The 22124-nt window shown below is 48.2% G+C and overlaps 5 protein-coding genes and 2 pseudogenes across 5 annotated transcripts, besides 18 other annotated features; all 7 read left to right on the top strand.

Moving 5' to 3' along the window:
- Positions 1 to 9101: part of a sequence feature (heterozygous, non-Esmeraldo-like haplotype) that runs on past the window's edge.
- Positions 78 to 124: a microsatellite.
- Positions 170 to 2251, top strand: Tc00.1047053507787.100 (gamma-glutamylcysteine synthetase, putative; the record flags this gene model as incomplete). The annotated part of the gene is made up of 1 exon (XM_808833.1): positions 170 to 2251. The coding sequence occupies one exon, from the start codon at positions 170 to 172 to the stop codon at positions 2249 to 2251; it is 2082 nt and encodes a 693-aa protein (XP_813926.1).
- Positions 2313 to 2343: a microsatellite.
- Positions 2391 to 2419: a sequence feature (AT_rich).
- Positions 2633 to 2667: a sequence feature (AT_rich).
- On the top strand, positions 2641 to 3234 carry Tc00.1047053507787.110 (hypothetical protein, conserved; the record flags this gene model as incomplete). Its single annotated transcript, XM_808834.1, has 1 exon — positions 2641 to 3234. The coding sequence occupies one exon, from the start codon at positions 2641 to 2643 to the stop codon at positions 3232 to 3234; it is 594 nt and encodes a 197-aa protein (XP_813927.1).
- Positions 3608 to 3646: a microsatellite.
- Positions 3787 to 3813: a microsatellite.
- Tc00.1047053507787.120 (hypothetical protein, conserved) lies at positions 3877 to 4662 on the top strand (the record flags this gene model as incomplete). Its single annotated transcript, XM_808835.1, has 1 exon — positions 3877 to 4662. One exon carries the CDS (start codon positions 3877 to 3879, stop codon positions 4660 to 4662), a length of 786 nt encoding a protein of 261 aa, XP_813928.1.
- Positions 4667 to 4692: a microsatellite.
- Positions 4810 to 4854: a sequence feature (CT-rich).
- Positions 4932 to 7610, top strand: Tc00.1047053507787.130 (hypothetical protein, conserved; the record flags this gene model as incomplete). The annotated part of the gene is made up of 1 exon (XM_808836.1): positions 4932 to 7610. The coding sequence occupies one exon, from the start codon at positions 4932 to 4934 to the stop codon at positions 7608 to 7610; it is 2679 nt and encodes an 892-aa protein (XP_813929.1).
- Positions 7631 to 7654: a microsatellite.
- Positions 7750 to 7770: a sequence feature (AT_rich).
- Positions 7816 to 7899: a microsatellite.
- Tc00.1047053507787.140 (hypothetical protein, conserved) lies at positions 7915 to 8529 on the top strand (the record flags this gene model as incomplete). Its single annotated transcript, XM_808837.1, has 1 exon — positions 7915 to 8529. One exon carries the CDS (start codon positions 7915 to 7917, stop codon positions 8527 to 8529), a length of 615 nt encoding a protein of 204 aa, XP_813930.1.
- Positions 8758 to 8803: a microsatellite.
- Positions 9102 to 22124: a sequence feature (areas not merged during assembly with more than two copies in the genome that could not be assigned to a particular haplotype).
- Positions 11156 to 16046: a mobile genetic element.
- Positions 16028 to 16049: a microsatellite.
- On the top strand, positions 16219 to 18021 carry Tc00.1047053507787.170 (annotated as a pseudogene).
- Positions 18345 to 18781: a mobile genetic element.
- Positions 18505 to 18534: a sequence feature (AT_rich).
- Positions 18891 to 21770, top strand: Tc00.1047053507787.190 (annotated as a pseudogene).

The following is a 22124-nucleotide window of genomic DNA, read 5'->3' on the forward strand; positions in this document are numbered from 1 at the left end:
TGGCGGAGCAGAAGCTGCATCACAACAGTTGCCGTTCTTTTTTTTTTTTTTCTGCGGAAATAATTGCAGGTGTTTCAAAAAAAAAAAATAAAAATAAATAAATAAATATAAATAAATAAACAAAAGTACCCTGATACACTCGCAAGTTATCAACGCAATTTGGAAAAGAATGGGTCTCTTGACAACGGGCGGCAAACCTATGCGGTGGGGAACCGACGAAAATAACCGCGCCATTCCACATGTATCCTCGCATGGAATTCAACAGTTTTTGACAATGCGAGCGGGAAAAAAAGAAGAGAAAAATTTCCCTTTTTATTGGGGAGAGGAGGTGGAACATCAACTTGTGCGTGTGGAGGGAGGGAAAGTAAAACTTTCATTGAATGCTGCGGATGTGATTGAGCAACTTACAAAATCGTCTCAAAAGGATAATGCGGTGTGGCATCAGGAATATGGAAGCTTCATGGTGGAAAGTGTCCCTGGTGTACCGTACACCCTTGAAGTGGATTCTTTGTGCTCTGTTGAAGGGAATATTCGACGGAGATGTGAGCTGTTGGACAGTGTCGCTGGTGAAAACACATTCTCCTTGACATTAGTGACCTTTCCTCTTATGGGCGTTGGCGATTTTATAACTTCTGATAGTAAAGAGGTTCCATATTCCCGCTCACTTTTTGTACCGGATGTTTGTATCAATCAGTCGCATCCACGTTTTACGAATCTCACGCGGAATATTCGTCTGAGACGCGGTCACAAGGTATGCATTCAAGTTCCAATTTATATTGATACTTATACGATGGAGAAAACAGTGGATCCTCGACTGAATATAGACCGCACACCCCATAATATTGATATTGACTGCAGTTCGACAGAAGTTACAGAAGCCAAGGGAGAGAAATTCACTATTAATGATTCGGTAATTTCGAAAGAGAAGGAAAACAACAGCAGCAATAATAATAATAATAAAGACAGTAATATTAGTTCAAAATATCCATCGGCAGAGGAAATGACCCATTTTTATACTCCTGCCACACATTATTACTATGCACAGTATTTTAAGAAGTCACAGATGGAACTTGTGAAGCAACGTTATGATGCATGTCCGTGCCCAGTACCTTCAGTAAGCCATCCATGTATCTACATGGATTGCATGGCTTTTGGTATGGGTTGCAATTGTTTGCAAGTCACTATGCAATTGGAAAATGAAACCCAGGCGCGTCACGTATACGATCAGTTAGGGGTTTTATGTCCATTGTTTCTCGCAATGAGTTCATCGACACCATTTCAAAAGGGTATTCTATGCGATTCAGACGTTCGCTGGCTAACGATTGCCGCCTCAGTTGATGACCGCAAAAGGGAGGAGGTTCCACACATCATCAAATCACGCTATGACTCATTTTCGGTTTTTGTTAGCTTAACGTTGCCAAACTTGGAGGAGTTTAACGACGAGGAGTTTGTCATTAATGATACTTATCTTGAGGTTCTCAAAAGTGCGGGTGTAGACACGCGTCTTGCGAAGCATGTTGCGCACCTTTTTATTCGAGACCCCCTGGTGGTCTACGATCAGATGATTGATATTGATGATACTACACACACTGAACATTTTGAGAACATTCAAAGCACAAACTGGCAGTCTGTTCGTCTTAAGCCACCTTCCCTTGATGGTAATACTGGCTGGCGTGTAGAATTTCGCATTATGGACGTGATGCCAACACCATTTGAAAATGCAGCCTTTTCTGTATTTGTTCCTTTGCTTGCCCGTGCTATTATCAAATACAATCCATTGTTTTACACCAAGATGAGCATTGTTGATGAAAACATGGGTTATGCGCACAATCGCAGTCCTTGCAGGCAAAAGTACGTTATGCGACGCGATATATTTGCGAAAAATATTTCTACTGATCCCTCTGAGAACAGTGAATTCACCGTTAATGAAGTCTTCAATGGAAAAGATGGGGAATATTATGGGTTGATTCCTCTTGTCCGACGATACATGGAGGAGGAAAACATGCTTAGTTCCACACTCGAAGGTTACCTTTGCTTCCTTTCCATGCGAGCTGCAGGAGAAATTCCCACAGCAGCAGAATACTTGAGAAATTTTGTTATGCAGCATCCTGACTATGGGCATGATTCTAGATTAACGGAGCGGATTGCCTATGATTTGGTGCTGCATGTACGGAAACTTGCCTCTGGGGAAGTCAAAGACGATCTCTTTCTCCCCATGAACAAATTTATGCCAAAAAGATCCCGTGAGTAATTCGGAACTGATGACCTCTTCTTTCTCTCCTTCCCACTCAAAAGCACACCAACAGTTATTATTATTTAATTAATTATTTATTTATTTACTTACGAGCGAGGAAATTCAGTGCCCCTTCTTTCGAATTAATGGGAAATTCAATTTATTTTATTTATTTTTTTTTTTTTTGTTATATCTGTTACAGGAATAGCTTAAGGAAATGAAGAAGCAAATACACAAATAAAGAATTTTAGTGGCCTTTTTTGCATTTGCATTTTTTTTTTTTTTTGCCGCGCGGGGTTGGGCGGGTGAATTCTTCACGAAATTATTTCTGCTTTGAAATTGAGCTTAATTTGTGGGTGCAAATTTTTTTTTTTGTGTGTGTGTGTGCGTGAGTGGGGGATTTTTTTATGAATCTTTTTTTTTTTTTTTTAAAAGGAAATCATCAGAAAATCAACTCTAAGGGCCAAAAAAAAAAGGAAAGCAAACGAATGAGCCGCAGGAAAAAAGAAGAGAAGCATTTGACGGTAGCCAACAGAGTGCCAATTGATGGTACCAAGATTTTATTTCTTGACTGCGACGGTGTTGTGTCCCCCTTTGGCGGGAAGATGTTTGCGCCCAAGCAAATGTCCCTATTGCGAACTATTATTGCGGAGACAGGGGCCAAAATAGTCCTGAGCACCTCGTGGCGGATGTCGGAGTTTGGGCGGGAAGAAGTGGCAAGGCAACTGGCCACGAATAATATGCCGAACTATATTTCGTGCACGCCGTATTTTCATGACAAGTCTCGGGCGGTGGAAATATTATCGTGGATTGAGACCAACAAGGAACGGTACAATATTGTAAACTTTGTCGCACTTGATGACATAAATTTACCTGCCACGGCGCCCAATCGAGCTTTTTTTGCTCGTCATGCTATTACCACAAATGCATTCACTGGTCTCACAGAGGCCGATGCCAAGGAAGCAATAAGACTCTTAGATGATAGCAATAACATTGTATGACCACAGAACTGCTGTAAAGAGGAACTCTATGGATTGCACTTTTTTGTTGATATTCATTCTATGTATATGATTAAACCGCCGTACTTGGATTGTTGTGCCTCAAAACTTTTATTTTCAGTGATATAAATTTTTGAACGAGGAGGGACACAAAGTCGGTGAACCCTTGACATTTTGACGTCAAGGCATTATCTTGTGTAATTGAGAGAATTGTTCAGCTCTTTGAAAATAATTTACGTCGGTATTTTCCTGCTTTATTGTGTAGGTACAATAACCATTTCTCCGTATGAAGAGACCTCCATGTGCGTTCAATTGTTTGTTGCTTTGTGGCATGCAGTTATTTTTAGATTTTCTAAAAGTTTTGTCTTAAAAAAAATTTTTTTTTCTTGGAATTTTTTTTTTTTTTTTTTTTTTTGCGGCATGCATGTAAGTTGTGGGAGAGCAGTCTTCACTTTGTTCGATATTGCTGTAGAGGATTATTTGGTGATTTCCCGTTTATTATTGATTTTTAAAATATTGGCTGCGTGAAAATTGCTGCAATCTGCAAAAGCCTCATTTTTCCCTTTTTTTTTTTTTTTTTTTGGTTCATTTTTTTAGGGAAGCACTTCTCCGGAACTTTCTTTATTGAGGCGCACAGTGTTGTATATGGCTGTTGAATTGGTTGTGGATGCCGCGTGCGAGCGCCTGTATGAGGTGATTACCATGGCACTGCGTAAAATGTTTTTGGATGCCAAGTGCATACATGCCAGGGAGGATCACAATATCATTCCGAGTACGGTTTTTGTAAATAATGACAGCACGACCTCTCTGCTTCTACTTCTCATTACGTTTGACGATTGGATGCTGATGGTGCGCCACAATTGTGTTTGTAATTATTTGAAGGTCGTATACGATGCATCAAATTGTCCGGTGTATGTGGTAATACTTGGACAGTTAACAGGACATAGACAGTCGCGTTTTTGGGAAGAGGTTTCTTGCCTATGTGCTGATGATTCATTTTTGTCCATTTTAGTTGGATTTGACATTGTTTCTTCTGTTGAGCAATTGGCCGAGGTTGCTGTGGCCCATGGTCTCAAGGCAATTAAACAACAAAATTTGGAAGGAGATCCAATCGTTCGGGCGGAAGGAAGACGAAAATGCGATCCGACGGACTTTCACGCTCTTTATCTTGACATGCTTTTGGAGATATCATCTGTTTCCGAACGACGGGCTTCCACCATCGCCGGAACTTTTCCATCCATGTTCCATCTTTTAGAATTTATTGATTCGGGTGCGCACAATAGGGTTCAAGCAGAGGAGTACTATGAGAAGAGAGCTACTAGTGTGCTGGATCCCTACATTGCCGAGGTACTCTCTACAGACTACAACACGACGGAAGCGCAGGAGATGATGAACGGCTTGTTTGATGCGAGTGCGGGGATTTTCTCTTAGAGCCATATATATATATATATATATATATATTGTATTATTATTTTGTTTCATGGTATTTTTCTTCTGCGTGTATCACGCATAAAACTACATCCAGCTGCCATTTCAGCAGCGGCCTTACAATCGTCCCAACTGGAGTGTAGATTTTCATCTTCTTTATTTTCTTTTTTGTCTCTATTTTTTTCTTTCTTTCTTAATTTGGTATGTACATGTAATATACATGTGCCTCTTTTCTATTTTGATGGTTAGTGGCGTCCTTCGGTAGAGTTTGAATGCGGCGATGGCCCAGCATTGCGAAGAGAATCCTACCGAGACGCAAGATGCGGACGGATCTCTCATCGATGTCATCAATTGCGTTTGAAGAATGTTTTTTGCTTCAACACGAGTTATCCAGTGGGCCAAATCTTTTTTTTCTTGGCGGTGATGGTTCTTTTTTGGCTCCTTCAAACTGTTATTATCCTCTTATCGTTGCTACGCTACATCAAAGTAAGTATTCTTCTGACACTGTGGAGTTTCTTTGGCCTTTATTGCTATTGACGTTACACACTACCGATGTTTCTCTTAGTTTATCAGAGGCACATCTTTTTAGTGGTACTTCTGTTATGGGATACCATTGTGTTCGAATTGTTGTTGATAGACTTAAAAGACTCTCTTCAACGATGTCGTTCCACGAGGATTTTACATGCATACGGTTGGTGATGTCGCTTGTGGCCTCCCCTTTATGTTTGGATGACTCCTTTTTGGTTGAAATAAGAAACTTTCATCGCCCCATTCCGGGCTATATTTTGCGGTTGATATTGTCGTTGTCTGCTACCCCCTTCATTCTTGATTATATCATGGATTGCGAGTTGAGAAAATACTCTGGAAAAGGCATTGGTCCCGGTCCTTTTGTTGAGTGCTTGAGTGGGCTCTTGTGCAATGATCATTTCTTTTCGTCTGTTCACTTCGAAGAAATGCATGCCATTGCGATGAATATCGTAAAAAACATTGGTCCATCCTTTGACTTTTTATCAATTCAATGGACTCCTTTACTGAGCAAGTTAAGTCGTGTTTATATGCGGCAATATGAAGGGGAGTCTCTTGCCATTTTGCATTTTAAACTTCTTGAAATGGTACCTGCTTTGGAAACTAAAATGCCATTGGCGTATCTTGTTAGAGTTTTAGGCAGCCTGGTCGACGTATGCGCAGAGAGGGAAGATACGCGTAGTCTGTGGCGCACAATAATTGACGTAGCTTCCCTTGCAGTACGACTTCATGGCAACTCACAGGGAGGGCTTCAATCTATATGGAAGCCATTTTTTAAAGCGGCTGTGACGTCCAAACCAACTTATTTGAATTACGAACGAGTTCTCGAAGCTTATCATGTTTGTGCATTTCAAGGGAATCCGTTAACATTGGATAGGGCGGCCTTTTCTCAGGTTGTTCGTTTTTTGGTTGGCTCTATAAACCATCTTTCCCTGGAGGAGACGTCTGCTTCCATGCGTAATTTTTATTGTTTTTTGAAGGAGCATCCAAGTGTCAATTTTTTGTGGGTCTTGGACAGTCTTCTAAGCTTATTGAGCGAAATATGGAAAATTCATGGGGAAATTGCATCCGTTATTGTACAGGAATTTATTAAAGCCCTCCAAGATGATTATTTCCCTTCCATGCGTTTGAGTGGGGTGCAACTTTGTGATAATCCACAAATCCGTCCTTTGCTAGAAAAGTTTTGCGTTGTAAATAAGACGGAGTTTTGGTGGGAATGCGGTTGTGGAACGCAAATTCCGGCTTGTGCAAAAAAGTGTTTAATGTGCTTGCGAAAACGCAATGCGGCTTGGACCTGTGTTACATGTGGGGCGGAGTACAGAGGTACAGATGTAGAAAAGAGTTGTATGTGCGGTTCAGAAAATCCACGACGACTCAAAGCAGCTAGCATGGGTCTTGAATTGTGTATGAATTGTGGTGATGTAGTATTATCTTCTAGTGGTTGCATCAAATGTGGGAATACATATTGTGAGGAAATTGCAACAAGGGAGTGCTCTTTTTGTGGAAAATCATACAGTCGACGAGCAGTCTGTTGTCCGTTATGCTATGCGGCGAATGAAGACAAGAAACCCCTTTTATGGCGTTGTGATGAATGTGAAGAGTATAATCACTGGACATGGTCCAAATGCCAACGGTGTCCTGGAAGACGAAGAGTTGGCTGCATTGTTACACCACTGGAGCCGTGGGTATGTGGATGTCGTAGGCGAAATCATCCTTGCATCACTGGCTGTGAAACATGTTCCCGTGCCATTTATGGTGCATATACGTGCAATTTCTGCAAATCTGTCTCAAGTAAACATTCAGTTTTCTATTTGACTCTACAATCCATAAAGATACGTGTGATTGCGTGTCAACATTGTGGTCATATTCACCCACGGGATCAAAATGTTCTTTGCTCTCCATACCTTCAACGCCAATGTCATCAGTGCGGAAAAAAATACCTTCGATCGAATCTGCCTTTGGATAGCCACTGTGAGTTTTGTAATGCATTTCTTCGTTACAATGAACTGAATCCTTTTAAGTGTAATTCTTGTGAATCTAAAAGCATACAGACCGGCTTTCACTGTGTCTCCTGTTTGACCCCACGATCAGACTTACAGTTTGATGATGTTTACGTCTGGAAGTGCAGTCAAGAAATCGTGTCTCAGACAGCGCTTGTAAGTTCCCATGTCTGCGGCCATTGGAATTATAGTTGGCTGAGTAAGTGTCGTTTTTGTGGTGGGGGGCGTGCGCAAAGTGTGTATGAGAGCAGAGTACGGTGTTCTTCGTGGGTATGCACTGAATGTCTTCATCAGAATTTACCCACAGATGTTTTTTTCTGTTCACGATGTAACACAGGGCTTCGGTTGATAGAGAACTGTTTCATTTGCGGTATCCCTCACCTAAATTTGACATGTGCCCCAAATATTTTGGATGATACATTATGAGGAAAAATACCTCACAATGTTATATATATGTATATATATATATAATCCGTGTTTCCTTTATTTTCTATAATTCATGGTTCTTAATTATTCGATTTTGGCGTTCTTTTTTTGTTTGTTTGTTTGATGAGGTTTACGTATGTTAAAATTTTTATTTTTTTTTGATATTTGATTGCATTTCCTTGTATTTTTGCTTGCCGAAAGTGACTATATATATATATATATATAATATAATATATATATAGTCTTGTATAGGCTTATATATATAATTATATATATATATATATATATAATATCAAACAAGACCATGCAACCATTTGGTCAGCCACAGATTGTGCAGAATCGTGGGTATGGCGGCTACAATGCTTATAGCCATTCGGGCTATCCTTCCCAACAATTACATGCTCCTGCCCAGTACCATGCGCAAAGTGGTTATTATTCTCAGTATCCACAAGGAACGTATAACCCAACACTTTTTCAGAATTTCCAAGGCACCGTTTCAGGTCAAGTAAATCGTGGAAGATCCGTCTACGCTGGGGGGCGTGGAGGTGGGGGCTATGGACGTGGTGCTTACACTATGGTCATGGGGGGTGACTACGGCCGAGGTGCGTTTGGAGTTCGCTCTCACCGAAAGAAGCCCTTTGTTGGTGGCTCATTGGAAACACAGCGTGAGTGGGAAAGACAAACGGTCTGCTGTTTTTTTCTGCAAGGTAACTGTAAGTTTGTTGGTTCTTGTCGTTTTCTTCATGAAGACGATAGTAAACGTCCCTGCCAATTTGGAGCTCAGTGCCGAGTAGGACATGCACCGCGGGCAAAGAAGAGTAATGGCAATGCGGATGATGAAAACTCACCTTCTCACTTGGACGATTTTCAGCAATCAGCCGAGCAACAAGAACACACTGCTGCGGAACCCGCACAATAAACGGTTACTAGGTAATAAAAATTAACGTAGACACTGAACTTAGAGCAACAAAAAAAAAAAAAAAGAAGAGGACAGTGATGACACACACAAAGGTTTTTTCTAAATAATTATTGAGGGGAAAAACAAGTGTTTCTGTGTGTCCTACGTTAACTTTCGTTTTTTTTTTTTCTTTTTTTGTGTAAAATGCGAAAACAAAAAAAAAGTAACAATGAAAGCACATAAAAAATAATATACATGTATATAGATGCATAAATTCATATATATATATATATATTTGGATTGTCATATTTTTCTTCCTTTTTTTTTGCTGTACATGCGTCTCAGTGTTTGCTTTAGTACGTCCATAAACGGGCAGTTTGAGTCGCGGGTCGTTTTTTTTTTTGATTTCATTTCGTGTTAGGCGCTAACGCGGAAACATTCGTCAAGCACCCACTCTCCACAGCATGGTGCCTGGTATTTTGGAGTCATCTCAGATGTAACGCCGGCGCCACTGCCGTGTTGCTCATGGGAAGTAAGATGGAACGCGGGACAGGGAGAGATTTTGCGCTGCACATGTCTCTGTTGCATTTGTTGAGGAGGTTTCAATGTAGAAGGAGAGGGATGGACACTGCACGATTCCGTGGCTTGGAGGAGTTATTGCCCCCTTTTTAGATATATTTTTGTTGGTATGATCACTGGCCCCACACGTGTCTGCTCCGATTGCTTCCCCTGAGTGAAGCTGCGCCATGGCCATTATTATTATTATTTTTTGGGTTGTTTGCGGGAGGAAAAACACATTGCGAGTGACGAAACCACACGTCATGTATGCGGCGTCCAGGGAGGTACGTATTTGAGGTGGAGTGCACATATGTGGATGTCATGTGAGACGAAGCGGGGGTTGACTGCCCAACCGTCACTCCTTTTCTGGAGGGTGTGTTCTTATTTTTTTTTTGCCCTTTTGTATCGGGGCACGACGGGATTGGACAACACCGTCCCACGAAATGTCTTGCGCACATACACACTCTGATGCCACCTATCGTCTCCGAAGTCGGGAGTAAAACCCAAATCTCTGCTGCTTTTTGCATCGGCGCAATTATTTATTAACTGACGCCATTCTGTCCGGCGTGTCACTTTGATTGGATTGTGTGGAATTTCTCGCCAACGCCATCGGAGAAAGCAGGCCGACTTTTTCACGTATTTAAATACCATCTTGCGCGCATGTATTTTTTGCACATGTTCTGTTGGGCACTCAGACAACGAGGAACCCGGAAATATGCGTGCGTGGAATTCTTCCTGCCATGTGAACTGCGGGCAACACCGCGGGCTGCCACTTTGACTCCGCAGAGTTGTCGTGTCTCTTCGCAGGGCTGGCAGGGAAATTCCATGCAGCCAGCTACTGCTGGTGTGTCCCCAAATGTTGTCACTCCATGCGAATAATGTGCTTCAGCGAGTGAGGGGGATGGTTGGGTTTGTGTGCACTCTGATTCTGTTTGCTACTTTGTGTGGGCACGCAACGCTTGAGTGGTGGGAAAATGGAGCGGGGCGATGCATGGCCGCGTCCCGCCCATCGTTCAGTGCACGGTGGTGTGGTGTACATTGTGGTGTTGACTCTGCGATGTGACCGCGGTCTTCTGTGCGGCAATGGTGGTGGGTGGAGGAGAGTGTTGGCCCGCGGCGGGACGGTGGGATCGTGTCTCCTTTTCTCTTTGTTTCTGTGAAGGTGTGCACTTATTTTTTGTGTCGGTGATGGGGCAAACAGGCCGACAACGTGAATAAAACAAAATGAAAAAGGACGACATAATGTGGCGGTGTTGTGGTTGGTTGCACGCCTCGCGTTTCAGTGTGGCTGCATGGCGCACCGACCGCCCTGCCGTGCGAGTGCCACGCCCAACGCCATTGGGACTGCGGGACGAGACAGCCGCGAGTGTCCTTTGGAGCCAGCGACACCTGCTGGCCACAGTTGGGCGGTGCGAGTGGGATGCTTCATCGCACGGGTGCTGTGATGGCGCGTTGCAGCGGCTCTTGTGATGGTTCCGACGCTGCAGCTCGACATGTGGTGGGGAGTAAAGTGTGGCCGCAGTGGACCATGAGCAGCACCAACATGAGGCTGAGTGATTTCCTTTGGAATTATGTTGGCGGCAGGTCGGCTGTTGATGAAAGACTACAATGTGACGATGGAGTTGTTTGTTCAGGAGCCGGATGATTACGTACAAGACCAGCGGCCTCTTGAAGAAATTCTTAACTTAACTGCGTACCAAGCTCTGGAGGCCATTACTAGGCCTCTTCACGAGGATGTGCTCTCTCTCGGGCAACGTAGGGACTATGAAAGAAATGGATGCGATCACTCCTCTTGCAAGGGGAAAACCAAACGGAGTACTCACGCAGGTACTGACAGAAGCGAGGCGGGAGGCAGAGGAAAGGCTAAGAGGAACGCAAGAAATGAAATTTACCATTTCCACTAATATCGAAGAGGTACTGTTTAAGGGAAGAGTTCGCGTCAATGAAATGAGGCTGAACGACTTTCTTACGAGGGAACTGGACGGCAGGGGCGTTGCGGACACCAATCGGGATGTTTTGCTGGAGGAGTTTTTCAAGGACTCCACGAAGTATATCCGTGATAAAGGAGCGTTGAACGAAATGCAGGCATCCCTGGCTCAGCCGGCCACCTCAACGTGGTGCCAGGGTCTAGTACTCTTTGCTAGAGAGGAAGCTAAGCGCCTGCTGCCCATCCGCTGCCCGCGGAGAGGCAGGAGGCGCCGCACAAACGGGTCGGAAGGGCACCAGATGGAGCCATTTACATGGCTGCCCGCGGAGCGGTATTTCTATCCGCTGCTGAATTCCATCGGCGCTTATCAGCGCTATACATACCGTTTGCGTGCCGTATGTGACGCGCAACGACAAAAGCTACTGCTAAGCGGAGACATTGAGCAGAACCCAGGCCCCATAGCAGTACTCCAGATGAACGTTTCTTGCCTCACGCCGTCAAAACTCGCAACATTAATGGCGCAAGGAGCAGACATAATAGCCATTCAGGAGACATGGAAGTCGTCAGAGCAGATCGCCAGCATGCACACTGGAGATTATGTGCTCTATGCACAGTCGCGCATCGGCAAGGGAGGCGGTGTGGCGGTGCTGGTGCGGAAAACTCTCCGCTCCAAGCGTATACCTCTCACCATCCCCCAGCATGACACCAGCCTTGAAGTGGTGGTGGTCCAGGTTGCTCTGGACCAGAACCGTGATCTTATTGTAGCGAGTGCCTATATGAGACCACCACCGCAAGTAACGCAATCCTTCAGGCGGTTAGTAAACTGCCTTCCAGCCTCGACGCCGCTCCTGCTGTGCGGGGATTTCAACATGCATCACCCACAGTGGGAGCCATTCTTGGAGACTTCTCCAAGCGAGGTTGCTGCAGAATTTTTAGAACTGTGCACGGATGCGGGACTCACCTTGGTTAACACCCCTGGTGAGATCACGTATGCCCGTGGCACAAGAGAACGATCCTGTATCGATCTGACATGGTCAAAGCATTTGACTGTGTCGGATTGGTCAGCCTCAGTGTCGCCGCTTAGTGATCATTATATGCTGACATTTACGCTGCATCAGGCATTTAAGGATACCATACCTTCGGCACCTAAGTTTTTCTACAGTTGGGGGAAGTGCAAGTGGGATTTATTCATCAAGGACTTCGACGCACAACTTCCGGCATATGACTATAAAAAGCAGTCCACCGGCATTAAGGCTTTCACGAGAGCGCTTATAACTTCGTATCGACGGCATTGCCCCCGCGGCATGCACAAGGACGGTCCCAGGCTTTGGGACGACACTCTCATGGAGGCAGAGCGGATGGCTACCGACAGCAAGGCCCGCTATCTACAGTTACCGACGCCCGACCGTGAGGCAGAAATGCAACGGACAAGGAGTCAATTCTTCCTCCTGCTCCGAGAGCGCTTGCGCAACACGTATCTACGTCGCATCAGCAAGTTAAATCCAGGCGAGCCACTCGCATGGAAATACATTTCCGGACGAAAAAAGGCATCACTTCCATCTCCCACATCAATGTTATTAGGAGATGGTCAACACACTTATAAAACAGCAAGGAGAGCAGCGAATGCTCTCAATCGCATCTTTCTTCCATTTCACCCCTCTCACAAGGCAGTTAGGTTTTCCAAAGGCATCAACAGACAGAGTGCATCCTTGAACATTAATGCTTCCTTTCTTTTTGGGCAGCAGAACAACAGCGAGTCTGCTGCCTCATTTACTTCATTTTCTTCTACTTCTTCTAGCTCCGAGCCGCAGAACAACAACAAGTCTGCCGCTACTTCTAGCTTAGTTTCTTCCACCTCTCTTATCTCTTGTATTTCTGAGCCGCAGAACAACAACGAGTCTGCCGCTACATTTACTTCAGGTTCTTCACTCTCATCTAGTTCTGAGCCACAGGATAAAAACGAAGCTGCCACCACATCTGGTTTAGTTGCTCATCTTCACTCCCCTCTTGATGCACCTTTTAATCGTACGGAACTGCTTGCTGCGCTACGTAATACGCCGTATGGCAAGGCCCCCGGACCGGATGAAGTCTACAGTGAGGCACTGCGACATATTTCGTCAAAGGGCCTCCGATTCCTTCTTCGTTGCATTAACCACAGTTGGACGACCGGTGCGATTCCGGTTGAGTGGAGACGCGCTACCATCGTTCCACTCTTAAAACCCGGTAAGTCGCCGGAACTGCTTGAGTCATATCGACCCATCAGCCTTACCTCCATTGTGAGTAAGGTTGCTGGGAAAATGGTACTTAAGAGATTGCTTTGGGTGTGGACGCCGCACCCCCACCAGTATGCATATCGTAGCATGCGTACTACGACGATGCAGCTGGCACACCTGATACACGAAGTGGAGCATAATAGAAATCACTATTTCCAAGTGAGCCTTCCCAAGAAAAGCGGTATTGGCAATCAACTCCACTACAGACCCCATCGGACCCTGCTGGTGCTGGTTGATTTCAGCAAGGCTTTTGACTCCATAGATCATCGAGTCCTCATTCGCTTGCTGGCTAATATTCCGGGGGTGAATTGTAGAAGGTGGCTTAGAAACTTTCTATGTGGTCGCTACGCGAAGACACGAGTTGGCCACAGACACAGCGATCGGCGTCCCATGCTGCGAGGAGTTCCTCAGTGGTCCGTGCTGGGACCGTATTTGTTCTCCCTTTACGTACACCCACTTCTCAATCTGCTGAACAGCTTTGCGGGTGTCACAGCAGACATGTATGCGGACGACCTCTCTATTATTGTTAAGGGGCAGTCCCGGGAAGACGCCATTCCCACTGCCAACATGGTTCTTCAAAAAGCTTCATGCGTGGAGTCAGGAAAATGGCCTGGCCATCAACCCGTCAAAGTGTGAAGCTGCTTGGTTCACACTATCCACGCACACGGAGTCAGATTATGATCGTGAAGGAAGGTGGCCCCTGGTAGTGGCTGGATGTCAAATCCCAGTCATGACCATGGGGGCATCGCGAAATACGAAGCTTCTCGGCATGGATCTCGATCCACGACTGACGCTAAATGTGGCGGCCACCAAGAAATGCGCTGCCACTTCGCAACGGATATCGCAGCTACGCTGCATAGCGCACAAAGAGGCGGGACCATCTCCACATGACCTACGCACGTTCGTCATTGGATACGGTGCTTCCAAATTACGCTATGGCAGCGAGCTCATATGGGCAGTAGCGACGGATTCAGCGAAGAATGAGACGCAGAAGACGTACGCAACTCTAGCACGCATTGTCAGCGGAGTTCCGAGCACTGTCGACCCGGAATCCGCACTACTGGAGGCTAATATGCCGCCGCTCCACGTCCTTTGCCTGCGCGCGCGGCTCTCAATATTTGAGAACACACGCGCATGTCAGATGGACTGGATGCGGAGACCCCCGCCTGAGCCACCACCTCGCGCTGGTTTCCGCATCTCGCCATTATCTCGGGACGAGCTATATGCCTTCGTAGACGCATACACAAAGGACTATGGCATCACCGAGAGCTCGCCACGCGAAGAGCGGTTCTTTCGCAGCTCCATTCCTCCCTGGTTTGCGGCCTCCGCTCGCCGGGCCACCATCGGTGTGGAACTTCCGATAGACCACTCAATAACTGACGAGGAAGAGCTGATACAGGAAAAGCACAGGGTCAGCGAAGAGGCTCTGGCGCTGCACAGCCATCGTTCGTGGATACTTGCGACCGATGGCGGTGTCGACGTTCCCAAGTCAGCAGGGGTTGGAATACTGCTTTCATCCCTCAACTCATTGGAGATAATAGAAAAGGCCAGCATAAACTGCGGTGCACGCCCATGCAGCTACAGGACGGAATCCCGTGCGCTGCTTCTAGCCCTAGAGAAGCTGATGATCCCTCTTATCCGCCACAGGCGTAAAACCCTGCTTGTGGTTACGGACAGTCAGTCTCTTCTAGCGGCTCTAAACAAGGGCCCGCTCAGTCAGACAGACTGGACGGAGGATCAGATCTGGCAGCGTCTCTTGACACTGACGCGTGCTGGCTGGTCCGTGCACCTGCAGTTTTGTTACGGACATTGTGGAGTACATGTTAACGAGCTTGCAGATCAGTATGCGACGCAGACTATGGAAAGTGGACAATACACGGAGCAAGGAATCGCACCTTTATGGCATACGGATCTGCTGACATGTTTTACTACCCAGCTCACCAACAAGTGGCGTAGCACCATTCGTCAAGACACTCATCGCCACTTGCTTTGCGGCACAAGGCCATCAGATCTCAGCGGTAAGGACCTGATCACTCAGGAAGTTCTACACCGTCAGGAACTGGTTCACCTCGCAAGGGCAAGGTGCGGGGAATCTGAGCTCTGGGGCCGAAGATACTGGGCCGTGAGAGATTGCACGAACCAATGCCGATTCCGCAACATCTCACCGGAACAGTCTGCATATATGTGCTCTAACAACGATCCAAGCGCACCGGGGACGGACACTGTTCCCCCGTCGGCGAGGGAGGAAGACGTCTCTCCAGTAAGGAGACGGACCCTCACACGCCGTCGGAAGGAGAAATGTCCGCACTGTGATTCCACATTGACGGGATTCTCGGGTCTCGTCAGTCACTGCCGGTCATTTCATCCGGAACATCCTCCACCGCTTCCCGAGCTCAAATGTGATTTCTGTGACATGGTTTTCCCCACACGGAGAAGCACCGCACAGCACAGAAGTCGCTGCGCACACAACCCAGACGCCACACGGCATCGAAACAGCAGTGCCAGGAGGTGATCTCTGCTGCCGCAGGATCAGCCAGCTTCCACAAGCACGCCAATTGGCCCGCAGGAAACCTTGCACCATCTGCTTCTAGAATGTCCAGGCACCTTGGCTGTGCGTCAACGGCTGGGCATTGAACAGGACCTTCGCCTCGGAAAGTTCTCTCAATGGCAGTTGCTTCATAGCAGGAAACTTTTGTCGTTGCTCGACCACCTCTTCGGCACTCAGATGGCACTGTATAGCTAGACGCGCTGGTAAGAGTAGAAAAAAAAAAAAAAAAAAAAAATGCAGGCATCAGGTCATTATTTGAGTATGAAGCGAGCTGTAAAGGGTGAAGTGATCTTCGATGAGGATATACGCAGGCTTTGCGATAAGGGTGTCAACAATCTACCGGGGTGGTCATTAGCTGCTGCGGAGTTAAAAGCAACTGTTCATAACTCCACCAAACATTTCTTGGATGCGGCTGCCGAGGAGGCGAGGAAACCAACGACGACGAGCGCACCGGAGAAACTGGAGGGATGCTACGAGTCTGTGCACAATGCGAGGTGGAGCCATGCGGTGGAACTTCCGGACTGCGTGGAGCGAAATAAAACGGGGACTGGAATGGGGGTGCATGAGGGGAAGCCAGAACAGTCATGATCGTATAGGAAAGCTGACGACGCTATCGAAAAAAACGACGCTGTGCAGCAATTCGGTGCGGCACCTCCCGTGTTGATGGTGCTTGCCTCGGACAAGGGATGGCCGTACTCGTGGAATACGATACAGGATCCTCCTAAGGACGTTTTTGTAAACTGTGCGGTGGAGAGAGTGTGGCGGATCGTCCTTGACGATGTAACCGCGTGGTCCAGCCCTCACGGTGGGACCGACTTTACGCCCAAGCAGCGTGTGTTGATTGGGACGCCCGGGATCGGGAAATCGATGGCTGCCGGCTCGTACCTCCTCTACCAGCCGCTGCACTGCGATGCCAAGAAACTACAAGTGGTTGTTCACTGTTTTGGTGGAGGAGATGCGTACGTGCCTGACAAGACCACCAGAGCGGTGACAAGATACAGCGATGAGGACATGTGCGTCTCGGAGTTGAGAAGTTTGAGGGGGCATGGGAGGAATGTGTATATTATCTACGATGTGGCAAAGAAAGGAACACCGCCCGACACAAATTTTGCGCCCTATGATGGATGGGGCATGATTGTGGTGTCATCCCCAAAGGTAACCAACCATGATGAGTGGGAGAAGCAATTAGGAGCCAGTCGAATCATCATGAATTGCCCCGACGAGATGGATGTGAAGGCGATGTGCGCTTGGATGAAGCGCGATGGGACTGCGGAGAAACAAGCGGAATAATGGAAGATGGTCAAAGAACGCATGGAGAATGTGGGGCCGATTCCACGTCACATCTTTGATGAGAAAATTATATTGATCGCTTGGGTGCCGTTAATGGTGCCTTGCTAGCAATCAAAGATACTGATGTTGAGGAGTACTTTTCCATGGGAGAAGAGAAAAAATGGTATTCCGAGGATCCGTGTCACAAACTTGTGAGGATCGTCCGGGAAAGAACAGAAGAAGGTGCTGAGGTATTTCTCAACGCATCGATATGTGCTGATATCGAGTTTCGAATTGCGGACCGTTTGGAAAAGGAAATGGCTACGAAGGATCTTTTGTTGCTAATATTGGGATCGCGTGGTGCTCTTGTTTCCCGAGCTCTGGAACAATTTGGTTTGCGCGCCTTCATGTATGGGGAGCTTGTCAGTGCATTATTAAATGGACTCAATGAGCTGAGGTCACCAAAACGTAAAGAAGCACAGGATTCAGTGCTGAAGTTAAACCATCACGGGCACCCCACTCGCACCGTTGGATTAGGGAAACTGGAAGGCGGTGTCACGAGGACTGCGATGGAGTACGGGGTGCTGTACCTACCGGCGGTTGAAAACTTTCCGCTGGTGGACGGCTTTTTCTTTGTTGATTCGCCGCGGAAGACGCTGGTTGGGCTGCAGATGGCGACGGCGAGTGAGCACCACACCACCGCCAGCACCGTGAAGCAGTTCACTGAGCGCCTATCGGCATATTTTGAAGGATGGGACGAATTATCCCGAGACATGTCGTGGGAGATGATTTATATACAACACGCATTGAGCAAAGAAATATCAAAATGGCGGAGATGTGATCCCGTCAATACCGAAAATTTGAGCGACGCTGAAAACGAGATTGTGGCGTTTTGGGACGGAAAAGGTACACCGATACCAGGTTATTTTAAAGGGTAAATTTTGTAAATAAAATCCGAGAAATGAGAACACAACAATCTTGGGGGAAAAGGGATAGGGAAGAAAGTTGGGAAAATAATTGGGGAACAAAGTGCATTTCGTTCTGGTGAAATATATTGGGAAGTATTTAAACGATTTTTATATGTGTGTGCCTACGAGGTCTAGACAGTGAATGCCTTTCTTTTCAGAGAACCGTTGTGATCGGCAGTGCCACACTCACCACACCCTCTTTTCATTTTATTTTATTTTTTTCCACCAGAGGCCATCGTCGCTGGAGGCTGTTGCGCACTACAGGGGCCGCATAATTTCTTTTTATTTTCATGGGATTTTGTGAGAAGAATGCTTGAGAGGATGGCTGGCTGCCCAAATAAATTCATATCTCGCACAAACGAAGATATCTCTTCACATTTTTTTTCTCTTCTATCGCACTGTCTTTTGGGAGACCGCGATTGAGGGAGTCAGGGAGCAGACAGCTGCCAGACGAAATTATTATTATTTTTTATTTTTATTTTTGCCTTCCCACCCACCCACTTTGTGATCCTCACCTTGTGGCTGGAGGAGCCCAAAGGCCTGCCGCTTCGCGGGGGATAAGTGTTTTTATTTGTAACTGCGCGCCGCAGTCCACGGCGGTGATTGACGGAATGTGTATATATTTTTGGGAAAACATTACGGCGAACTCATTGCCTCTCCATTTGCCGCTTTTTTTCCTTTTTTCTTTTTGGGTAATTACAGGATCCGGCCAGCGGCCCGGAAGATTATTAAGTGTTGTTTCCCTCTCGGTCTCTCCCTTTTCTTTCTGCCTGTCTTTGACCCTCCTGTCTGTGCACGCAACAAACACACAGCGCAGCATTCAATGTGATATTCTTCCAATGGAGGCGAAGGCCGTTTCTGCTCTCACCAAACCACGACGCCGTCCTCGCAGCTCCCCGCGACAATGCGGGTGGACGGCACCACGGTGCGGTTGAATTGCCCCCAGCCCCTGAGGGATGCCGGATTCGCGGTTGCTGAGGCCTTGTTTGACGTCGATGTGGCGTTGGACGTGCCGGACGCAAGCACACTCTTCCGAAAATTGTGTGCCACTACCGCCTCCAACTTTACTCAGGAACGCAAGAACATGGTGGCCTTCAGCTACGGCATGCGTTCGTCACCAAAGCGACAGCTCCTGTACGGCTCTGCAGCTGGAGAAGGATATGCCGCTTGAGTCATCACTGAATTTATTCGGCTGGGCGCCAAAAAGGACACTTTTGCCCTCTCATGCCACGTCATTGGGTAAATAGAGCACCGCGCAGACCTTCTTGACGCCGACAACGAGCTCGGAGTTATTGTGGGCTCCCTAAAGGAGGGACCACATGTGCGAATGGCGGCGCGAATTCGTGTCTCATTGGCCGGCGACGTTCGAGCGGCGATGGACACTATCGTCAAAAACTATGAGAAGTAGCTTTTCCCCGTGCTGTGTGAAAGGCAGCCAATGCCTGAGCTGGAGGCAATGCCTTTTTATTTGCCCGACACCGTCGTCCTTCAGCTTTACCGCGATGTTGGTGAGGCGGAGTTTGCAGATTATATGGATGCAAACTCCCTGACATTTGTCGCCTTGGGAGATGCCGAACGGCCCGCTTTGTGTGGCATTGATGCCACCGCGCAGCTACACCACGAAGGGGCCCAACAAGCACTTGTGTCGGCAGCAGGAATTGTCTCCAGCATTCGCCGCCGTCGTCTGCGTGTTCCCTTCGGCATGTCAGAACCCAGTCAGTTGTTGCGCCGAGCGTACAACGCGGAAAAAGGCAACCGCAACAATAGCCTCACTGGTTCTACCGAGACGGCTTTATTGGCTCACGCCTTTTCGGATGCCGTGTGGGCGGAGGAATCGTTCCATTGTCTCTCCACGACTCGTCGTGTTGGTAATATTCTTGTCTCGACCGGAATCGGATCCACCACAAGGGATCTTGCCGTTGACAAGTGGCGTCCTGATCAGGACATTATGGAGTTGCGGGATGAACTCATGATTGTCCGGGCCGTGTACGACCACAGGCATTGTGGCCATGAATCCAACAGGCCATTTCAGAGATGGAGGAGGAAGGGATGAAGCGCGTCAACGCCATTGAGAGCAACCGTGAGGAGGCGCGGGAACGGCAGCTGAGTGTGTTTTGCGGGCGCGCCAAGCATGAGGCGGAGAAGATGGCCAAAGAGCTTGAGCGGAGAGGTGGGGCCACGTTGGATGAAATTGGGAGGACTCTGGAGGCGAAAAAGCGGGAGAGCAGTGCTCTGCAGGCCGACCGCGAAAACCGCATTTGGGAGTACGAGCATACGGTGGAGAAGACCCGAACGAGGAAAGAGGACGAGGAGAGTGCCTCTGTGAGGTTGCGGCAGGCGATGCAGCAGCCGGAGCAAGGACTCAGCCTACGGCAGAGCGCCATTGAGACAAGGGAGCAGCAGCTCGAGATGGTTCAACTTGACGGGGCGAGGGGGCGAGAGGCCATCATGCGGGAGCGGCATTCTATTGAGGCGGTGCGAAGGACCGTCCGGGAGGAGCGGTGTCGCCAGCGGAGGCAGTGGATCCATCAGACTAAGGAAATGAATATGAAATTCCTGGAAGAGGTGCGTCCCTTGGCCGAGGAGCGGAAGAAGCGCGAGCAGGCGAAAGCCAAGGAGGACGCCACCGAGAGGGCTCTTGCTGCCGACACCAAAACGATCGAGGAGTATTTGCCGAAGCTCATTTCCCTTGAAGACATTCCTGTCAATCCGGAGGAGACGGAAATCATTCGACGCCAGTTTGACGAGGTCTTCACGCAAGAGGAACAGACATACTTGGCCAGCGCCGAAGAGGAACAGGCCCGCAAGGAGAGGCTGGGACGAGGACTCGAGGTGTATCGACAGCGTATGCTTGATGAATACGTGGCAAAGAAAAATGGAAAACTGCATGACGCCGAGGCAACGGAGCGCCACCTCAGTTCTGTTGTGGATCAGGTGCTGAATTACTTACGCAACGGGGTCTGCGTGACAAAGATACCGAGCAAGGGCAATGCTCGCAGACGCCTATATTTTCTCTTGGAGGACTGCAAACGTATTCATTCCTGTGATCTGGACCATCAGGGATTCCCGTTAAATCGCAAACGGCCTCCAGTCACCATGTGGATAAGTGACATCAAAAAAGTTCTCATCGGCCTGCCCACAACCTCATTTGTGAACTACAGCGGCGAGGCACAGCTGGCAAAGACACGCCAGGAGGCAGCTTTTGACAATGGGACGCACCGCCATGATCCCACGCAAAACATCACTTTGTTCAGCCTTGGAACAAACAACCACCGCGCATTCGCACTTTTGCTTCGCGGTGGGAAATCACTGGAGGTGGTTTTTGAGACTGACAGCGACTGCGAGGCCTGGCTTGTTGCTCTCAAGCGTCCACTGCATTTGAGGACTCCTGCGGAAAGGCTTCCTGAGGAACGACGGGGTACGTGAAGAGACGCACGTACGCAGCCGAGCGATAGTGACGTGGAAATGCGGTGGGGTGGCCCAACTGACACCCGTCCAGCACAACGTGGCGCAGCGTCACCTCGCTCGCGCCAGCAGGCACAACGAACACCGACCGCACCGTCACGCCCTCGCGGAAAAACACACTCGACACAGTGCCCACAGCGGGCGGCAGTGCAGGAGCACCCACAGGCACGCACGCCTCGCCGTACCCGCCGCTGCCGCACACGCACACGCACACACCGTTCTCCATCCTTGCAGACGCCGTCCCGGGCGCGTAGCAGTGCGTGTCCCTGTCGCAGGCGTCGCACCCAACAACGTCGATGCGCCCAGCGTCGCCAAAACCAGCCGCTGCGTACTCCTCCGCCGTCGACAGGACACGTCCACCAGCGTCGTTGCACGCCACCCTCACATGCACCCCAGCCGCAAGCGACAGGCTCAGCAACAGCATCCGCGGCAGCAGCGCTCGGTTGCGCACAAAGCTCAGCGTGCTCCCAGCAGCGGTCACGGCGCCAGCGGCGTAGAGCATCTCCCTCGAGACGCCGTCGTGCACGTTGCCCTTCGCCAGCAGCATCGACCCGCCATCCAGGCTCACCGTCGAATGAACGCCACCGCGTAGTCCCCCGTCGACAAGA

The sequence above is a fragment of the Trypanosoma cruzi genome, genomic scaffold (genome assembly GCF_000209065.1).
Source record: "Trypanosoma cruzi strain CL Brener 1047053516443 genomic scaffold, whole genome shotgun sequence".
NCBI lineage: Eukaryota > Euglenozoa > Kinetoplastea > Trypanosomatida > Trypanosomatidae > Trypanosoma > Trypanosoma cruzi.